Consider the following 21873-nt stretch of genomic DNA (forward strand, 5'->3'; position numbering starts at 1 on the left):
AATAGAAAAATAAAGCATAACTATCTATCTCATCAAAAATACTGAGTACTTGCTTCTTTGACCTAGGTTTGTTTGAGGAAATTGCCTCTCCAAATACTATGCCTATCTACTTGTAAAGTTTGTCCTTTATATGCTTTCAGGGACCAAAATACTATCCTAGAAGCACCACCTGCTTTTAAAAAATCTCCAACTTAATACTAAAAATCTTTAGCTACATTTATGGTTCTATTGTGCCCAGTTGCTCAAAATAAATTGCTTTGTAGAGATATTCGTGGCAGTGGGGCAGTAATAGATAAATCAATTCCCTGTTTCTTCTTCCTACTACTATTCCCCCCACCTTTGGAGTCACTGAGAGATGAAGTCATTATTCCATTGACTTTGCTTTGAACAAAAATTCAGCAAATGCTTCCTAAAGCTAATTCAGCTGATGAAAGGAATCAGTTAAAAGATTTTTCTATTTCCTATTGCAGCCTTTCTGATATCCATTAGATATCATTAACACTAAAAATATAACACAATTGACCACAATATAACAACTGCACATGACTAGTAGCCAAGGACAACAAAATTAGATATGTATTCCCACTTGCATGACAACAGAAATGGAATAGCCATCTCCAACCAAGTAACATAATGTCAACAGGAATTATTTTAATTGGCCTTGCACTTCGTTATGTGATAATAATCATTATTAATTTGTAAGAACAGATTACATATAGAAATGAACATAAAGTCAAAAGATTATTTGAAACCTATTTTTCCAAAAAATAAAAAATTGATTGATTTGGTTCTTAAGTAACTTCTGGAAAAATAGGTCAGCTTGGGTCAAGAAGGCTAATGCCTTCAGATGTGTATTGGATTTCAATCCTCATATTTACTTCCAAGTCCTGCATGGCAGAAGCTCATGCCAGAGAAGACAAAGGTGATTCTGGTGGGATCTCTTTGGACTCTGGAGAGTTTGATTTGGCCCAGGAGGCAGAGGTTGGTTTGGCTGCAACTGACAGGGCTGTTATTTCCACATCTTTGGAGGTAGAGTAACTAGGAATGCTTATTGAAGGTAGTTGAGGGGGTTTTGCTATGTCTGACTATTGTAATGCTCTCTGTCTTGGACCTTGTTGACTTTGAAGACAAACTAGAACCTTCAACTAGTGGGAAATGTGGGCACACAGAGATCCACACCCGCAAAAACTTGTCGGTTGGTTTCCATGGAGGAGGTTGTTTCCATGTACCATGCCGTTTCCTCTACTGAAATGAATGCTGGAGCCCATAGAAGCAGGATCTGATGGCACACATGACTCGTAAGGAAAATATACCCGATATGAAGCAAAGTTATAGGGGTGGGGATGGGAAGGAAAGAACAGGAGGGAGCTTTTGTTTTGTGTGCATGTACATACTTGCCCTAACCCACAAAGAAAGAGGATTAGGGCTGAAAGACCAGGTAAATATAGGTAGCTGTAAAATCAGCACAGTGTGAGGGATGGCACACATGAGCTTACAATTCTTTTTGATACAGAGTGAATTTATTAATACTTTGCTCTTCTTAAGCTTAAGACTTGTTTTTCTTTAAAGTCCAAGAATAAATATTGCAGTCCTGTGGATTGGGACCTTAACTTGTAATTTCATTTCCCTGAGTACTGAAATCAACAGGTGTCAACATCTAGCAAAAATCTCATTGCCTCTTACCTGGGCTGGCTGGTAAAATTCCAGATGATAAAATGGACGTTTCCTTTTTTAAAAAAGAGAGAGAGAGAGAGAGAGAGAGAGAGAGAGAGAGAGAGAGAGACAGATGCATTATCATGAATGAGTTTCTTGCAAACTTAACACTGAAATTTTTCACCTGATAAACTGTTCTCAAAACTATTTTCAATTTAATCTTGTTGATAAAAGTTCCAAGGAACTGCATAATAAATTCACCTTGTTTGAATGAGCTCAAATCCTGTCAGTCCAGCTCTCAATATTGTTTGTGAATAATTTTACAAGTACATTTGAAATGATTAATCCTTTATGCATATGTAAATGATTATATATATGCAACAGATGAACACTTTATGCTGAAATTGACCTCCATATGAACTAGAAGATCATCACTATTAAATTAAAAAAACAGATCAATCCTAACTATAGGAATCCAGCAGAACTTAACTCTGCCTTGAGTTAAGCAGGCATAAGTTACTCCTTTCCCAAACTCTGTCCAGCACCGGGGCTAGTGCTTGCTGAGCTGTCCTGAGCCTGGCAGAGGGAAAACAAGACTTTAAAAGAAGGCTTTGACTTACATTATCATTTTTGCTGGTGTAAGTTCAACTGGGTTGCTAGGTCACATGGCTGAGCTGAAAGGCGTTTGGAATAGGTGCAAGTCTGCCCCTGTCCTGTCCTACCCCAGCATTGCTGCACCCCCACAACAACCCCATTGGGGGACTTACCATGGTCAGCCAACTTCAACTGAGCTCCAGGAGGAATTGCCCTGGCTTCCACAAATGTGGAAAAGGCAAGGGATGGGTTTCCATATAATGTGAAGAAAGAATCTGGTTTGTCTATTCCTCAATGCAGCAAAAGCAAGGGCAGAGGAGGAGCAAATCAGGCATTATTGATCAGCATGCACCAGCAGGCTGTTCATTCAACATTAAACTACAACATCTTTTAACAAGGGGCTGGTAGAGAGAGGCCCCCCTTGGCACTGTCCCCTTGGCTGCAGAGTGCTGTTCCCAGAGAGGCTCACTTGGCACCTATTTTAGAGTTTTTTGTGGCAGGCACAAACCTTTTTTAATTTCTTCAATTTCTTTAAATTAATCTTAAATCTTTTAAATTCTGTTGAAGACTGATGTTTTATTCTTCTGTAAGTGACCAATGCATTTTAATAGTTTATTGACATTGCAAGCTGCCCAAGAAAGTTGTTATCATGAGATATAGAAATGTAATGAATAAATCAATCAATCCCACTAGCCACTAACCCCTGCTTCTGGAAAGTTCAGGACACCACTGAATTTCTTGGTTTATGGTTACATGCAGACCAGCGCACTGCAAGTAGGCCCACACTGCTAAATGGAGAAAAAGCAAGCCTAGTATATATTTCTGTATTGTCTCAGCCCTGGGATATGCGCAGCAATAAAGAAGTAAGCCTCTGCTGCATGCTTGCTCCCTCATCACTGAGAAACATAAAGCAGCCACCACACAGCAGATATGAGGGACAAATGACTGGAAGCCAAAGAGTAGGACCAAATCCTCATAAGAACAGGAAAATAATTGTGGCATCCCAGCAATCAAAGTTCATCTGTCTAGCATTCTGTTATCAACAGTGACCATTCAGAAATTCCAGGGTGGTTTGCAAGCCAAGCATGATACAACAGCTCTCCTATTGATTTTCCTTAACAACGGGTATTCTGAACATGTGCTGATTTAGAAATCACGCTAAGCACTTAATTTCTAACGTGGCACATTTTCAGAGATACTAGTCCTCCCATTTGCCCATCTCAGGCCTTGGCAAATTCTGAAAGAGGACTGGTCAATTTGCCTAACACTTTTTGCACCACTGCCCTATTATTAGAAAAGCTAAAATTACAGTGGCATCCCAAACTTCCCCCTTCTCAATGGTCTCTGTCTGGAGGCCTCTGGAAGCAACCAGTCAGTCAAGAAGTCGCCAGGAACAGCAGGGGGAAATGACACAAGCAAGACTGTGACAGCTGAGTAAGATCATTATATTTAAAGTTCCTCAGTTATGGTACTTCATATATTCTTAACCAGCACAGTAACCAGACTCTGAATTATATATATGAATGACCCATGATGTTTACTCAATACTTTATAGTGTACTTGGCCCAACTTTTTTCATGCTCCCCCAACCTGTTGCAATAAACTTTTCACTAGTATAAGTACCATGTTTTGTCTCATTTTCAGGCCACATTCAACCAACCATATTCTCAAGGAGCTAAAATGCCAGAGCAATAAGGCATGGTTACATTGTGGAGCTGCTCACCTAAAGATTTTGCAGAGACAAAGAACTGAATCACTTTTGTTTAAAAGGATGAAACTTTCCACTTGAACATCTAGATATAGCAAGTGGTAAAATAACACTAATGCCTTGGGCTTGGGGCCCGATGGCTCCCAGGCAGCATGCAACGCTAGGCCCAGTTTCAAAGTCAAGGTGGCACAGAGAGCAAGTGAGCTCTAAAATGCTGCAAATACTGCTCATTTTTGGCTCTGGCTTGGCCCACCATCAGTTATAGCCCTTGACTGGCTTTTCCAGAGGGTAATAGAATCATAGCACCAGAGTTGGAAGGAACCCCCAAGGGACCCCTGCAATGCAGGAATCCTGCCCACAGCTGTCGCTGGGGGGGCTCAAACCACCAACCTTCTGGTTAGCAGCGAGACACACTGACCTATTGCACCACTGACCAGTGGCGGAGCTTCATGCTCTGGCACCGGGGGGCGAAGAGCAGGCAGGGGCATGGCTGGCGCGCATCCCGGGGGCATGGTGCGCCACCCGCAGGGGCATGTTGTGCATCCTGGGGGCGTGGCGCACCACCCGCAGGGGCATGGTGTGTCCTGGGGGCATGGCACGCCGCCTGCGGGGGTGTGGCACCCAGTGCGGGCAGGGGGGCAGCCGCGATGGCACCTCACCAGGATCGTGCTGCCGGGGGCGGTGCACTCCCCTCGCACTCCTCTTCCTCCGCCAGTGCCATTGACCCTTTATAGAGAAAAGGTTCCCACTCCTGGACTAGGGGCAATCTTCAGTTGAATTACGAGCTGGCTGGCAGGAACCATATCCTAAGACAGGCCATCTCAGAATGGCCCAACACAATTTATTTTAATAAAAGTCTGAACATATGTTCAGTTATTTCTGATGGAACAAACTGATTTCTCCTACAGACTTAATAGTTGTCTTCAGGAACATTTGGCCCTCCAAAATGGTAAAAGAATCATTGGCACTTGTCTGTCTCAATAGACAGTGGAGTGTACCTCCAGGGGTGAAGCCAAACAACCGTGTTAGCAGCACTAAAGTGAGCTCTCCGGGGCACAAGCCCAGGCAGTGTGTATGACTGCTCAGATGACAAGACCAAAGGCAAGCAGAGCAATCCATTTGGCCCCAGCTTGGCTGCAGGAGTTGCTGGAAGGAGGCGTGCAAGGTGCCCTCCAACCATCTTAGAGGCTCCACATAGTCCTGGGACAAGGTATGAAGGCTGAAGCTCAGCAAACCTGGGCTGGTCAATGTCTGCATGGGAAATCACCCAGTAACCTTAAGCATGACACCCTGAATTCAATGGAACAAAAGGTTGGATATAAATGTAATGAATAAAATAACATTTACCTGTTGTTGTTAATGTTTTCCTGACGGTAACTGATTTTAGCTACCATTGGCACAAATATAGTAGCATTTATCCGCCCATAAAATGCACACAATTCTACAAACAAGACTAGCATGTGCTCAGAACAATGATTTACCTTTAGCCCTCCACAGACCGGGCAAGGTGAAAAGAAAGCTCGAGTTGTCCCAGAAGGAGAGCTACACAGTTCACATGGGCTGCTGGAGACCCCAACGAATGTTGCCACATCAGTACTTCTAGAATCTAACAATTGTGCTTGTTGTCTTATATGTGACCACCTTGAAACAAAATCTATGCTTGCCTCAAGCGATGAGTCTTTGGCATGTTCCTGGGGGAGAGCTGCTTGCATGTCCCCTTCCCCTCTGTGCTCAGGAGAAGCTTGTGCTTCCAGATGCGGCAATGGCAGTTTGAGGTCACTAATTTCTTGAGATGATTCACCCTTGGATAATGAGGAATCTGAACTTGAACTTTGTGTGTCTTTAGCAGCTACCTGTAGCAAACTCCTGGGTGTGTCATAGGCATGTCTAAGGGAACTGGGAACTTGGTACTCCAGGCCAGGGCTCCTCAGGTGATCACCTGGCGGACAAGTGCATATACTCTGGTCTGAAGGGAGGTTCAGCGGCAGACTCAACAATGATCCAAATTCATCACCACGGCAAATGTCCAGGCTCCCAGCATATGAGGAAAAACTTCCTGAGTAAGAAGAATGACTCCCAGTAGCTATCCCACTATCAGAAGAACTTTGGCGGCCTATTTCTTGCAGTTGTCTGGATCGAAGAAGCTTAGGAGGTGGTTTGGTGATGCTGCGGACACCTTCTGAATGGGCCTTCTCCTCCCCAAGATGAATTCCCTTTGCTGCGGGCAATCCATGACTTTCTTGAGAAGTACTGGCTGAAGACTGGTCTGCCCAAATAGTCAATCTGCTCCCAATGCTAGCATCAGAATGGCTTGTGTCCGAAGATGAACTTGATAAGCTTCTGTCATCACCTAGGATGAAAGAAAGGAGATTGATGATTCAAGTGGAAATGGCTGAACTATAAAGAAAGATGATAGCTGGGTTATCAGCCATACTTCTGACTTTGACAGTTCAGGGAGTTCTAGATCACTACATCTGTGAGGGGAGTAACACTCAATTTAGAGAAACCAAGTCCCTTGGCTGCATTAGGGATTTTCCAGTGGGAAACTTCCTAGTGCAGCCAGTTCCAGAACGGGACCAAATTATGATTCATGCCAAACTTAATTAGGCCACTAGGCCAGAGGTACCCCACAACTGCTACAGGAGAATGAAGAACGGCAAATATACCCAATGACAAATTTCATCTCATCATCTCTCTAGTCTAAAGCCATGGCCTAGATGTGACTTTAGCTTTAGCTATTTTGAGGAGTCTAAGAGCTCGTCCCAGGGATGCAGGTGGTGCTGTGGTTTAAACCACTGAGCCTCTTGGGCTTGGCAATCAGAAGGTCGGCAGTTCGAATCCCTGCAACAGTGTGAGCTCCCATTGCTTGGTCCCAGCTCCTGCCAACCTAACAGTTCAAAAGCACACCCAAGAGTGCAAGTAGATAAATAGTTACTGCTCCGGCGGGAAGGTAAACGGCGTTTCCTTGCACTGCTCTGGTTTCAGTGTTCCATTGCGCCAGAAGCGGCTTAGTCATGCTGGCCACATGACCCGGAAAAACTGTCTGCGGACAAACGCCAGCTCCCTCGGCCTGTAAAGCGAGATGAGCGCCACAACCCCAGAGTCGTCTGCGACTGGACATAACTGTCAGAGGTCCTTTACCTTTTAAGGGCTCATCCGCACTTCCGCTTGTGTGATGCCTAGAAAACACATGTTCAAGGGCTTTCACCCTTGCCCGGCTGCTCCTTTCCAAAGTAAAACCTGCTCTCGCAAGAGATCAGAACAAATGGCAACCTGGGGAAAACCCAAATTCCCATTTGCTCTGACTGAGTGCTTTCCATGGGGGAAAGATGTGGGGAACAGGAAGTGCGGAAAAGCCCTTTATCGGGTAAGGGGACACCACTTGAGGGCACATTCACTCCCTGACCAGCTTCTAGGGGCTTGAAAGCCTGCAGTGGGTGAGATCAATGAGAGAGAAACACCCCATGGAGAGTCCTCTCTTTTTCCAATAGCACAGAAACACGGTGACCTGCCCATGAGGAAAGAGAGCAACCCCCTCCTCTGTGGGCAGCCATGCCCCCCCCTTTCCCACTTGTTCTTGCAAATCAGTGGAGCAGCAGCAGGCGGGGAGACATCACAAACAGGGGCGGTGGAAATTTCATGCCTCCCACAATCTGGTACTGCTGCTCAGGGGGAAATGGCTGTTCAGCCTTGGAACCAGGGCTGCAGAAGGCGAGGGGCCTCAGAGGCTGTGGGGCCCAGGAGAAGTGGTTGGTGAGTCAGCTGGAGAGGCCTTGTGGCCCACGTGCCACCACCCCTTATGTCAGAGGCCTGAGAAAACAGGATCAAATGCCCAGGTGGATGATGTACTTTGTCCTTACCTGCACTCCCATGATAACTTGTATGGGACAGAAGGCTGAGTCGCTTCTCTAACTGCAAAGCTTCATGGGCCACTCTCTCTTCCGTGCATGCAGGATTTATGCTGGGGTCTTTAAAAAATCAAAACCAAAGTGACAAATCACAACTGAGGCCTAGCTGTAAAAAAAAAAATGCTTCCACTTTAATAGTCTAAGTAGAGCACCTGGAGCAAGCATCAAGGCTGCCTGCGAACCTTAAACATGAGCACTTTGTTGCTTTATAGTCAAGGTACTGGAGTTCTGTTCTTTCCTGCCACCCAAAATCTTTACACATAGCATCAGAAGGGGAGGTTTTTAATATCAGCTGCTAATAACTCCCTCCAGGAATGGTACCTCGGGTTACAGACGCTTCAGGTTACAGACGCTTCAGGTTACAGACTCTGCTAACCCAGAAATAGTACCTTGGGTTAAGAACTTTGCTTCAGAATGAGAACAGAAATTGTGCGGCGGCAGCAGTCAGAGGCCCCATTAGCTAAAATGGTACCTCAGATTAAGAACAGTTTCAGGTTAAGAACGGACCTCCAGAACGAATTAAGTTCTTAACCCGAGGTACCACTGTAAAATGATAAATTCATAATTCCTTCTTGGCAAACAATACTTGTTCTTCCATTTTCCAGTCAGGAATTTCAGTAATTATTACAGTTAATACATTTGTAAAAAGATATTTGAATAGCTAGACATCAATGCTATTTTCACCATTTATCAGATATTACTTTCCCTTCAGTGACAACCATGCCCTCATTTAATCTGGTAGGATGCACAAATTTTAATCTAGGTTGTTGAAGACCACACAGTGATTTCTTGAACCACTTTGAAGTTTAAGTGTTAATGTTCTAAATATTTAACAGCTGAAATCCTATGCACACCTATCAGAAAGTGAGCCCAATTGAGCCTACTGGGATTTACAGCTGAGTCAACACTTGTAGAATTGGCCTGTAAATCATGTTTCTTCAAGGTTTGTCTCATTCTATGAGATACAACTGAACTAATGATGCTTGGACTAAAAATTTGGGGTGCTAATAATGTATTCATGTATTTCAAACTACACAATATGATTGTTTCCTTCTAACCAACCAGTTGTTGTTGGCATCCATCTGTCTCGAGAGACAATGGAGTCTGCCTCCAGGGGTGAAGTCTAACCTTTGCGTTAACAGCACCAAAGTGACCTCCAAAGGGTGCAAGAATGGGCAGTGTGTCTGGAGGTCCTGGGCTGCCCAGGCAACAACCCGCCCCCTTGGCCTCGCTGAGGTGGTCCAAAGAAAAGCAGAGCAATATGTTTGGCATCAGCTTGGCTGCAGGAGTTGCTGGAAGGAGTGTATCCAACCATCTTAGGGACTCCACTCTGGATTTGTCTAGGGTTTACTCCTGAGACTTTTCTTCTCCCAGAGATATCCCAAAAGGCAGCGGAGGTTTAGGATCAGAATTTTGCTTCTCCGAGGTTGAGCCCCATCTGTCCTTACTTCCCTTGACAGCAGTCGCTGCCTTCTTGACCATTGGCCCACTGTGGGTCTCTTCTGCTCAATCCACCAGAGCCTGTCTTCACATGCAGGGCAAGTCCCTAACTCACCAAGGATTTAAGATCCATTGGCTACCCTCACTTGGTTTAGCCTGCCAGCCAGCCGTTCTCAGGGTGTAGCACCACTCTATTCTGCCTTGGTCAGACCACACCTGGAGTACTGTGTCCAGTTCGGGGAATCACAATTGGATATTGAATATTGACAAGCTAGAACATGTGCAGAGGAGAGTGACCAAGATAATCAAGGGTCTGGAAACCAAGACTGATGAGGAATGGTTGAGGGAGTTGGGTATGTCCCATGGAAGATGAAGCAAGCTTGTTTTCTCCTGCTCTGGAGGATAGGACTTGAACCAATAGTTTCAAATTACAAGAAAGGAGATGCCAACTAAACATCGGGAAGAACTTTCTGACAGTAAGAGCTTTTTGACAGTGGAATGGACTTCTTTAGAATGTAGTGGACTCTCCTTGGAGGTTTATAAGCAGAGGATGTTTGGTCATCTGTTGTAGTTGAGATTCCTGCATTGCAGGGCATTAGACCAGTTGCCACTTGAGTCCCTTCCAACTCTACAATTCTATGATCCTATGATTCACCTGATACTAAACTGAACTAATAGCAATGCTCTTGATGGTTGCCTAGCAAGGAAAATTTTTGCTTTCAAAATTAATTACCTGGCAACTTCCAATTATGTCAAAGTTTAACAAGTTAATTTTCAGAGTAGTGTGATGCAACTCAACTCAACATCTCAAATTAAAGTTGGGTCCCCCTCTAGCTTTTTAACATTTATAAACATTTATGCAACTATATGGGACACAGGTGGCGCTGTGGTCTAAACCACAGAGCCTAGGGCTTGCCGATCAGAAGGTTAGCAGTTCGAATCCCCGCCATGGGGTGAGCTCCCATTGCTCAGTCCCAGCTCCTGCCAACCTAGCAGTTCGAAAGCACACCAAAAAGGGCAAGTAGATAAACAGGTACTGCTCCGGCGGGAAGGTAAACGACGTTTCCGTGCGCTGCTCTGGTTTCGCCAGAAGCAGCTTAGTCATGCTGGCCACATGACCCGGGAAAACTGTCTGCAGACAAACGCCGCCTCTCTCGGCCAGTAAAACGAGATGAGCACCGCAACCCCAGAGTCATTCGCGACTGGACGTAACTGTCAGGGGTCTCTTTACCTATGCAACTATATATATACCTTTTATTTAGACAATCCAAGGAAAAATGTACATGTAATTGTATTTTGATGTTTAATGATGACAAACATTTTATGCATCCAGAACCTCTTATTCCAATCAAAGTGAAATATATTATACAAGCTAAACTCCCTTGTTACATGGTTATGCACAGTGCTATTTTTCTAGAAAAAGAGGTGCCAGAACTCACTATAAATGCACCCCTTGTTCTCTTATAATGGCAATGGCGCCTACCTGGGAGGTGCTGGAACTGAGTTCCGGCTGAAAAAAGTGCTAGTTATGCTATACATCCAAAACTAACCTGGCAGGACTGGACGTAGACCAAAAGGGCCTTTCATTGGAGAGATGCCATGAACAATGCAATCAAAGAGAAAGCTGATCTTTTCTCCTTCCATGCAAGATAAAAAAAACACACCAGCCCCTGAAAGAAAGCAAAACGTTTAGGACGATTTTAATTCTGGATGAAGGACACATTGGCATATTTATGCAACATCAAAAGAACCTAAGGAGCAATCTATATGCTATGCTGGCTCTAGAATTGCTTCCAGAAAGATCTTATCCTTAAGCGGTCACATTTCAGAGGTTCTTAACCTGTGTACCTGTGTACAGTGTTTCTGTACTAGACCAAAGCACTATAATAATATGGACTTGTGGTTGCTGTTTTGGTCAAATTCCTGAACCAGAGAGGAAAAGGTGCTATCTTGCGCTACATTGTGAACTTTTGTTTGTGAAGGGCAACACATTATTGGGCTCTTGTCTTAGTGGATAATTAAATATAGCAAAAACCACATAGTTGCAGAAGGCTTTTTTTTTACGGTGGTTTGGACACAATGAAACAAGAACCCGATCTTCTATCAAACATTTTGAATATATTATTACAGTCTAGAATGAATAGTGATAAAATGCTTTCAAAATGAAATTTTAACTGCCTTTCCTTTTTAAATATTATTTTACTACTTATTTTTTTTCTAGAAATAATCCAAAAAGTCTTTTTTATTATTTCATTGACAAAAATGATTCTTAATTTTTCAGTCTGTTTCAAGTATCCCCCCTGAAACATTATCTAATATTTATCCACATTCTAGACATAGGAATAAAGTGAGTGAAATCTGGATATTAAGGCTCCAGGAAACCACACAATCCCTAAAATAGTCCATAGGGTTAGCTCCCAAATCCTGTAATAAACTGACATGGACTGGTTCACAGCTGTTTCAAATGGGGTATTTTTATTAGGAAATATTTTAATGACAGGGAGACAAAATTCTTTTGCAGGGGATCTGTTTCCTGCCCCCCCCCAACACCTGTTCTGAGGTGAATTTTGGAAAATTCAAACTCATAAAAATAGCTGCCTCCTTTGCTACTCACTAGGGGGAGCCATTATAGTGGACAGCAGTTGAATATCCATTAAAAAAACCAACATTTTTACAGAGTAAGAATATTGTTCTTCCAACAGCTCAATTTAAAAATTCTTTTTTAAAAAAACTTGGAAATCCCTTTGAAAAAAACCATTTCTTTCTTTTAAAAAATTACCTTGCAAAACCCAAAATATGCTTTATTTAAAAATAGACTCAAGAGTTTGTGAGTATGCTAATAAATCAGCAAAATCAATCACTGAATCAAAGTTAAACAAAGCGGGAGAGGCAATTGAAATTAACTGGGTAAATTTCACAATGTTGAGTCAAATCATTATTTCTGTACAAGGAAGATGGAAGGCTTTCAGAAAGTGTATAAAAGAGATTCTCCAAGCTTATTCTGAGAAATTTTGAGAATGCACAGTTCCCTTGCTCCCAAAGGGACTACAAAATTCCCTGGCGCCTAAACATTAAGTTCGGGGGGGGGGGCATTTGCATAGGTCTGTTTGAACTGTGATTAACAAAAAAATGGGAAAATACACTATTTTGATTGTGTGTGTGAGTGAGAGAGGGAGGGGGAGAGGGAGAGAGAGAGAGAGAGATTTGCTTAGCTGTATTGAAAGGTTCATCCATATTCATATTTCAATATTCATATTTCAACACAAAAATCAAACCTCACAAAAATTCATTTTACCTCTAATTTATTGATGTCTACAATGCCCTATGAATGCTCTACATTACTTGACAGAATAATGTTTTTCCAGTTCTTGGAAGAGAATACATTCATTATCAAAGGGGCACAGCTAGCCAATGTGACTAAAAGCCATAGAACGGGGTGGGATATGTCAAGCTGTGCAAATAAACCTCCCCTTTCTGAGAAGAATGCACATCCACACAGTTTCACAGCCCCATAGTTGTTCACAGACATAATAGAACATTATATTTTAGGACCATTTTGCCACTTTATTTGCAGCCCTAATATTTTTAATATATATATTCTTACATACAGATCCCTAACTGATGAGATGCTATCATCCTACAATTTTCTATATTCAAAAAGCTAATCAAAATTTAAGTGCAGAAAACTCACAGAAACCACACCGAGTTCCTCCTTCAAAGACAAATCCATTAGGAACAGCTCCGTAGCGTCGCAGATCTGAGAGTTTCCATTGTCCCATGATAGAGGGTGGGTTATCTTTTGCTAGTACTAGGATATCATTGCAAAAGTGGAGAGTTGCTGGACCACTCTCCAGTTTAGTTCCTGGTGCTACCACAACATGAAACCTGTGAACTATCAGAAGGAGGGAGAAATGAAAGTACAAGAGATTAATTTAATCATTTTGCCAAAAATAATTAAACAGTAATGGGACGCGGGTGGCGCTGTGGGTAAAACCTCAGTGCCTAGGACTTGCCGATCGCATGGTCGGCGGTTCGAATCCCCGTGGCGGGGTGAGCTCCCGTCTTTCGGTCCCAGCTCCTGCCCACCTAGCAGTTCGAAAGCACCCCTAAGTACAAGTAGATAAATAGGTACCGCTTTACAGCGGGAAGGTAAACGGCGTTTCCGTGTGCTGCGCTGGTGCTGGCTCGCCAGAGCAGCTTCGTCACGCTGGCCGCGTGACCCGGAAGTGTCTGCGGACAGCGCTGGCTCACGGCCTCTTAAGTGAGATGAGCGCACAACCCTAGAGTCGGACACGACTGGCCCATACGGGCAGGGGTACCTTTACCTTTAATTAAACAGTAAAATGCGCACGAAGACTGGTTTCATTACCACTAACATAAAAATGTTCATGCTAATCCATGTTCATATAATGACGCTTAGCAAGGCTACAAGACATAAAATAAAACTTGGTGCTGGTAACCTCTTTTCCTGTAATTTCATTACAATTTTATTTTAATTCTATTTTTAAATATATAACAGCAAAGGGCTGAATATTTTAAGAGCAACTCATTTACTCTGATGGCTCATAGGGAAAACAAAGAACTTCCAACTACAGTTGTACCTCAGGTTACAGACGCTTCAGGTTACAGACTCTGCTAACCTAGAAATAGTACCTCGGGTTAAGAACTTTGCTTCAGGATGAGAACAGAAATCGTGTTCTGGCAGCGCAGCGGCAGCAGGAGGCCCCATTAGCTAAAGTGGTGCTTCACGTTAAGAACAGTTTTAGGTTAAGAACGGACCTCCAGAATGAATTAAGTACTTAACCGGAGGTACCACTGTACTGAAACAATCTTTTTCATATTTCACAGAAAAAGACATTAATTTAATGGCAACAAAGGGAAGGCTGCATTTTAACAAGATGTGAAGTTGGGGGGGGGGGGGAGAGAAAAAGAAGAAGAGGAGTTTGGATTTGATATCCCACTTTATCACTACCCGAAGGAGTCTCAAAAGCGGCTAACATTCTCCTTTCCCTTCCTCTCCCACAACAAACACTCTGTGAGGTGAATGGGGCTGAGAGACTTCAGAGAAGTGTGACTGGCCCAAGGTCACCCAGCAGCTGCATGTGGAGGAGCGGGGAAGCGAACCCGGTTCACCAGATTACGAGTCCACCGCTCTTAACCACTACACCACACTGGCTCTCACTTATACTCAAGTCGCAACTACAGTGGTACCTCGGGTTAAGTACTTAATTCGTTCCAGAGGTCCGTTCTTAACCTGAAGCACCACTTTAGCCAATGGGGCCTCCTGCTGCTGCCGCGCTGCCGAGCACAATGTCTGTTCTCATCCTGAAGCAAAGTTCTTAACCTGAAGCACTATTTCTGGGTTAGCGGAGTCTGTAACCTGAAGCGTATGTAACCTGAAGAGTCTGAAACCCGAGGTACCACTGTATTCAGAAAATCTGCTCTCCATCAAGTGAAGTCCATCAAGTGAGTTATCATCTCAGTGGTACAGGGACACTTGCAGGGGAGAAATAAACCAGCAAGAGAGAGTGAAGCAACACTCCTCTTGCAGCTTTCCCCTTACCTAAGCCTACTTCCAGTCTTAGAGTCACAGATGGTTGAAATGACCTAGGGGGCATCTGCATGGGAGAAGTAGGGAGTGGGAATTAAGCATCAACAGATGGAGATATTGGTTAAGAACCCCAATTTTTCCTTATAACACAGCTTTCTGGTGTGCCAGCTTCAAGCTCCTGCATATCAGCACTCATATTCAGGTAGATCCGCAATGGTGTGTAAAATGCTGAGACCATCAAGCTTCATGAGACTGACTTTTTTACATGACAGCTATGGATGAAGTAGTCATGACAACAGCCCCAAGATAGGATTGGGGAAACTCTGGTCCTCCATTTCTCCAGATGTTGTCGCACTCCAACTCCCATCAGCCCCAAACAAAGATGCGATTTCTAGTGCAATAACATCTGGAGAGCCACAAGTTCCCAATCTCTGTCCTGAGAGATGCTATAAAAAGCAAAAGAAAAGAGGGACAAGTAGCCAAACTAATTGTAGAAGGCAACCAAGGACCAGGGAACCATCATATGTTAACAATATCATTGTAAAAAAACAAAAATAAAATAAAATAGGATAAGGGGAAGCATGATTCAACCAAAACACAAAGCAAGAGTTGTGTAGTCTCTGAAGCATAGTGGACTCACAATACTTCTGGACCAATGTGGGATGGCTCAGAGCTATGAGATAACTCCATGTTATTCACCTTCACAAAAGCAGAGGTACATGAATGAATTTGCTGATATGTATAAATGGTCACTGATGCTAGGTTTACAAAGCCCATGGGAGCCAAACAGTTGTTTAGGTTTGCACATAAGCTAGTAAAATTGTTAATGGTTTTTTCCCCCCCTCTCTGGTCTCAAAGCTACTGTATTTTTCGCTCCATAAGACACACTTTTTTCCTCTTAAAACCTAAGGGGAAATGTCTGTGCGTCTTATGGAGTGAATGTGTGGTCCCTGGGGCTGGGGGGCGGGAACCCGGGCTTCCCCCGCCAGCCCTGGGAGCAGCGGGCAGGCTGCGCGCAGATGCCCCACGCTCCTGAGCAGCTCTGGGGTAGCCCGCGAAGCCTCCACAGGGCAGTGGGATGAAGGCTCCCCGCTGCCCTGCAGAGGTTTCGCGGGCTACCCCAGAAGCCAGAACAGCTAGAGAAAGTGCTGCGCAGCGCTCCCTCTAGCTGTTTTAGCTTCTGCCTTAGCGGCGCAAAGTCTTCGCAGGGCAGCGGGGAACCTTCATCCTGCTGTCCTGCGGAGGCTTTGCGCGGCTATCCCTGGCTTTTGCAGGAGGTGGCCCCCAAGAGCCGCGCTCCCTTTAAAGAGCCGCACGGAGTGTGTGTGTGGCTCTTGGGGGCTTTTCCCCGAGGAGGGAGACGGGCTACCCTTCTCCCTCCTCAGGGGAAAGCCTGCAAGCGCCGCACACACGCTCCGTGCAGCTCGTGAAAGGAAGCGCTGAGCAGAGCCTGGGATGCATACAGGTTCTGCTCAGCACTTCCTTTAATTAATTTTTTTTTCTTGAATTCCCCCTCTAAAAACTAGGTGCAACTTATGGTCAGGTGTGTCTTATGGAGCGAAAAATACGGTATATCACAAAGTACTTCAGAAATTCCCTTATGCACCAAAAGCACATTCCTGTACACAATATTTTTGCTTTAACCAAATGAACCATATGTTTAAAGGAAGCAAACATTACCTTCACCTAAACTGTAGCGAATGCGCAGATCCCAGGCATGCATGGTTTCCTTGTTTTCAAAGCCCAGCATAACAACTTGACTCAAACAGATGATGGCAAGAGTGTGATTCAGACCCTCATAACAAAGCCCAGGATCCAGGCCACAGATGTCTTCCAAAGTCACGCTGTTCCTCTCCTTCAGCCCCTTCAGTCGTTCAGATCTTTCCTTGTATATAAGCATAAGCAAGCAATCTGAAAGATGGAAGCCTGTGATCAAATACAAAGTATGGATGCATTGCAACATTTATTCTCACGCTGATCAGAATTTATCCTTAGTATTAACCAGGACTCATTTCCTGAAACATTTCCTAATCAGATAATATAGATGATAAAGCACCATATATAAGCACTTATCAGATACAAAAGGAATAATTACAGGTACTACGCTAATTCAGGTGTGCAAACATTGCCATGTTCTACAAAGCCATCTCACCTTGTGGAAAAAATAATTCCACCACTCCGCAAGATTATCAACATGAATTTATGGGTTAAAAACAAAATCTATGTCGTTATCCTAATGCTATCTTTTGTTAGCTATTCAGAAAATAAACATATATTGTCTATATCTCTTCCCAGTTCTGTCACTGTGACTGTTCTGAAGAAAGCAGGAAAGAAATCACCCTCATTTCACATGCTACTACCAAAACACTAGAATGAGAATAATTATTTATTTCCATATTTTCAATGCACAGGCTTCTTTTTTCAAACGTTCTTATCATGGTATCAGGGGACTGCCATCGGAACAGGGGAGGGAGGCAGGGGGATACAGAGAGCCTCCGATGCTTCTGAGGAGCAGCTCCTCGTCCAGCAGTGGGGAACCCACACCTCCAGCGGAGAAGAGAGGGAAGGGGGCAGCCAAGCAAAGGGAGGGCTCGAAGATGCTGCTGAGAGCCCAAGCGCCTCACCTAGCCCGGCTGGCCAGGAGGCACACATAACATTTCCGTCGCCCAGCTTACGCAGAGGGGTGAAACGTAAAGAGGGGAGGCAGAGATTCAGGGTGTCTAAGTTCTTGTGTTGGGGGAGAAACCGGAAGGGGCCACTCCCGGAATCTGCAAGTGACTAAGACGGACATGAACTTTGTGGTTCTGCACTGTAAATAGTTTGCACCAATAAAACCTGTAAAAGACAGGTCGGAGTCCTGCCTGGTTACTCACGAGCAACCACCACCCGCACCTGACACATGGTTTATAGACAGTATAATAAAATAAGCAATTTAGCATTTAAACAATTAAATGCTCAAAGTCTTGTGGTGTTGTCACTTAGACTTGTGGTTGGTAGTCTCTCTGAGTCTTTAGTGTTGACTGAAGACCTGAGAGGACTGGCACTGTGTAGCCTTTTCTTCTTCTTAGGCAAGGCTTTCTTCTTTTCATTAGTCACCATGAGGACCTTCTTTAAGGAACTACCGAAGAGCTTCACTCCTGAGAAAAATGGGCCTACGAAGTGGAAGATGGGATCCACATCTGAGTGATGGAGCTGCTAAAGGACCACTGGCTGCCATAGATCTTGCTGCGAGGTTTGTGGTATTAAGTAACAAATATGGGAGAAGCAGCTCCTGTTTCCACCCTAGCAAATGCTGAGTTACAGCACAATCCTATTCATGTCTACTCAGAAGTAAGTCCGACTGAATTCATTAGGACTTATTTTCAGGTAAGTGGGACTAAAGTTGCTTAGTCACTGAGGCCTCAAAACTCTTATTTAAAACCAAGTCAGTGCATTTTCATATGCGAATCCTTTGAGGTTTCCCCTATAAGGCAAACCCTTTGAGGCCTCCACCACTGCGTTGTACCCAAGGGTACTACATCCTACCCATGTCACTGAGAATAGGGGAAAGTGTAGTTTGTCACTCCTGAAGATAAGCCAATGGTGAAGTCAAATGGAAGAAAGCCCAAGGGCAAGAGCAAGGGACTGCAACTTCGCAGGTGTCTATTGCCTATTATGCTTGCTCAGCCCTGAGAAGGGCAGCAAAGGCAGGAGAGAAAAATGGGAGTAAAAACAGAAAGGCTATGAGGAATTGTACCTCCTTTTGATAGAATCATAGAGTTGTAAGGGACCCCCAAGGATCATCTAGTCCAACCCCCTGCAAATAATCCCTGACAGATCCAACCTCTGTTCAAAAACCTCCAGTGAAGGATACTCCACCACATTCTGAGATAGCCTATCAGAAAGTTCTTCCTGATGTTTAGTTGGAATCTCCTTTCTTGTAATTTGGATTCTTTGGATTGGGTCCTGCTCTCTGGAGCAGGAGCAAACAAGCTCACTCCATCTTCCATGCGATTGACAGTCCTTCAGATATTTGAAGTAGGCTATCATATCTCCTCTCATTTTCCTGTTTCCTAGGCGAAACATACCCAACTCCTTTAACTATTCATCTTAAGGCTTGGTTTCCAGACCAGATCATCTTGGTCGCCCTCCACTGCACATGTTTCAGCTTGTCAAAGTCCTTCTCAAACTGTGGTGCCCCCTCTGCCCAGTTGTTCCTCTCTGCCCAGTCCACTTGAACTTGAGGGGATGGTGTAACAGGATAGAGAAAGGGGCAGGTGTACTTCCAGTTCATCCACTTCCCTGCTGCCCTAGACCAACAGAAAAGGCCAAGGAAAATGCCTTCCTGCAATCATGTAGTTTAGGAAAGAAGCAGACAGCTCAAGCATACCCTCTCCATTCTTGTCTGCCAAGTGCTCCCCAAAGAAAAGCAAGCCCCAACTGACTCCTTTGAAGAAATGGCAGGGTGGGGAGAAGTAGAATAATTGCCGCAAAACGATGTAGCATCTGCCTTATCTAGACTCTGCTTCTCCCTCCCCATCACAAGCCAGAAACAGATGGCAGAAAAGACTCAGCCCCCACAGAGCTCACCTATCTTCACCTGCAACATACTTTTTAAAAGAAAAAAACCTAAGCCCTTGTTGAAGATGTGTCATTAAAATAAAAGAGAGCATAAAAAGAAGAGCACAGATCCTGCTTTTGAGATGTAAGGAAGGGCAATTCTGGAGACTGGGATCTCCTCTCCGGCAGAGGAGTCAAAGTTCAAGCCAGCCTTATCTCATTCTGATGCAACAAGGGTGGGAGGATTACCCTGAAATGTCTAGAGCATGTCCACCTTACTAGAACTGGGCAACCATAAAGATCAGTTACAGGTCATTTGGGGGGGGTGCTTTCCTCCACTTTTACTTTTTATTTTTAATATTGAGAACCTATTGGCACACACTTTTTATGTGACATAAAGCTCTTGATGCATTTTTTTAAAATGTTACAGCACATACAAAAATGTCTCTCATAGATAGATAGATAGATAGATAGATAACCTCTAATCAAAGAGCAGATAAAAGTTATGTGATATATAATTCCACTTATGATACCTATTGTTCCAAAAATGTAAATTATTCTGAGAGGTCCCCAAAGAGGTTGCTGGAATAACACATTTTACCTAAGAAAGTTTGTTTAATTTTTTGTTATCCATTCAACATGAGTAAGATTAATTTATGGCAATAAATAAAATATCTCTCAAGAATTATGAACTTTTCTTGAAACTGTACTTTTTACATATCCATGCAAGATTACCAACAGGGGGAAGGCAAGTGTATTTCAGTATTTATTGCAGCATGCATTTCAATCCAATATAAGTTAATTTTAATATTCAAAAACCCAATATAATACATGCATTAAAAAGAAAGCTCTGCCTATCCATTCATTATCACAGCCATGTCTTATGGGAAGAATGGTATGGGAATACATAGAGAAGAGGCAATTGTCACTGGGAAGGAAAGAAAGGCTGAAGAACAGAGACAAATGGAGGCAGCATGTAACTAGCTAGAAAAGAATGCAAGTGGAATTAGTTAATTGAAAGGTGTGGGTCTTTTGAAAGGCAGCTAGCCTATACTGTAGACGGTTTCATCAGAAAAAAACTAGGAGCGGGATAATCTTATATTACGCTGTGTTTATTTATTTATATTATGCCCCGCAGCTAGTGTTTAATATACAGCAGCAGACTGAGAGGACCCGGCCCATAGCATGGCCTTCTTAATATAGAAATGGTTCGAAACTGAATCCAAGATTTGGTTTTTATAGAGGAGGATCAACTGATCCGCGCAGGCTTCCAGGCCCCTTCCATATCCTCTTTCTATAATTAGCGCGCCCTCCGGCCGCCAGAACAGGAAGGGGAAAGGAAGAGCCGCGAGACGGGCAAGGGCAGCGAGGGGGCGAGAGGCGCTGGGGAGAGCGCGCTGCTCGCCTCCTTCCCTTCGGCTCCGGGCGCCGCGGCGCCAGCTGCCCTCTCTCTCCCAAGGCGCACGGGGTCCCCTCGCTCTCCCGGCGCGCCCGCGGAACCCTCTCGCGCGTCGCATTGCGAAGGGGGAAAAGCAAGGAGGAAAGAGCGAAAAGCCCCTTTGTCCCGTCGTCCCCCCCCCCCCCGCTCCCGGACTCACCCGCCACCGGCGAAGGTTTGCGCAGCACCGCCCATCGGTTCTTCCACTGCGGAGACAGAAAGAGAGACAAGGCGTTGGTGGCGGGGAGCGGCGCGCCTTCCCTCGCCCCTCTCCCGCGCCGAGCCCCGCCGGCAGCCCCCCGACCCCCCGCCCGACCCCCCAGCCCCCAGGCAGAAAACGCAGGCCGGGGGGAGCTTGGCGCCGGGGACCTTTTTGCCGTCTCTCCACTTGAGCGGGCCCTCCACCACCACCGCGGAATCCGTCATCTTCAGTCATGATTTCCGACAGCTGCTGCCGGCTGGGCTGAGCTGCTGCGGGGGTCACTTTCAAAATAGCTTTATTGGGTCACTGCTGCGAGTGGGAGCAGGCGGGGCGGAGGCGAGCCGGGAGAAGAAAGGGGAGCGCGCCGGAGGGAGGCGGCCGGAGAGCCCGACAGGGCTGGTGGCGTTGGGGCACCGGGGTCGAACCCCAAACGGGCGCCTCCACCTCCTCCTCCTCCTCCTCCCCGCCAGCGAAGAAGGGATCGGGAATAGGGGGAGGGGGAAAGAAAGATCGACATCGCGATCGACTGCCCCTGGGAAACCTGACGCCCGAGGGGCTCGCCTCCCCCGGCCTCCTGCGGGACTAGCCCTTGCAAGGAGCGCCCTGCTTGCTGCCTCGCCTTCTCTCTGGCTTTCGCTCATTGTTCATAAAGGATCAAAAGTTAGAGGCGAGCACTGAAGCTATCAGGTCTACAGTACCAAAAACAAGTAGAAGCCCCAAAGGATTTCTCCAAATTGAATGGGCAGTAAAATGGCAAACACGGTTCAACACAAGCAAGTGTAAAGTGATGCACTGAGGGGGAACTCCCCCCCCCCAAAAAAAACCCTAAATGCACATACA

At 44.9% G+C, this 21873-nt stretch overlaps 1 protein-coding gene across 3 annotated transcripts in view; it reads right to left on the reverse strand.

Annotated features, from left to right (window-relative positions):
- The window catches only part of DOK7 (docking protein 7), a 34332-nt gene extending 12500 nt beyond the window's left edge, over window positions 1-21832 (reverse strand). For 2 of the 3 annotated variants that reach the window (XM_081021538.1, XM_081021537.1), the window contains exons 1-8: window positions 21201-21832; window positions 20992-21037; window positions 16535-16765; window positions 12995-13195; window positions 10854-10973; window positions 7816-7923; window positions 5437-6305; window positions 1684-1726 (exon numbers count right to left, since the gene is read on the reverse strand). In XM_081021538.1, coding sequence (XP_080877664.1) covers window positions 1684-1726; window positions 5437-6305; window positions 7816-7923; window positions 10854-10973; window positions 12995-13195; window positions 16535-16765; window positions 20992-21037; window positions 21201-21257 — 1675 coding nt within the window. In that variant the 5' untranslated portion in view covers window positions 21258-21832. The remainder of the gene's footprint in view (window positions 1-1683; window positions 1727-5436; window positions 6306-7815; window positions 7924-10853; window positions 10974-12994; window positions 13196-16534; window positions 16766-20991; window positions 21038-21200) is intronic. The other variant, XM_081021536.1, reaches the window with a different exon arrangement.
- Window positions 21833-21873: the final 41 nt, after the last annotated feature.

Source organism: Podarcis pityusensis, assembly GCF_964106645.2.
Source record: "Podarcis pityusensis genome assembly, chromosome: 9".
NCBI classification, from domain to species: domain Eukaryota; kingdom Metazoa; phylum Chordata; class Lepidosauria; order Squamata; family Lacertidae; genus Podarcis; species Podarcis pityusensis.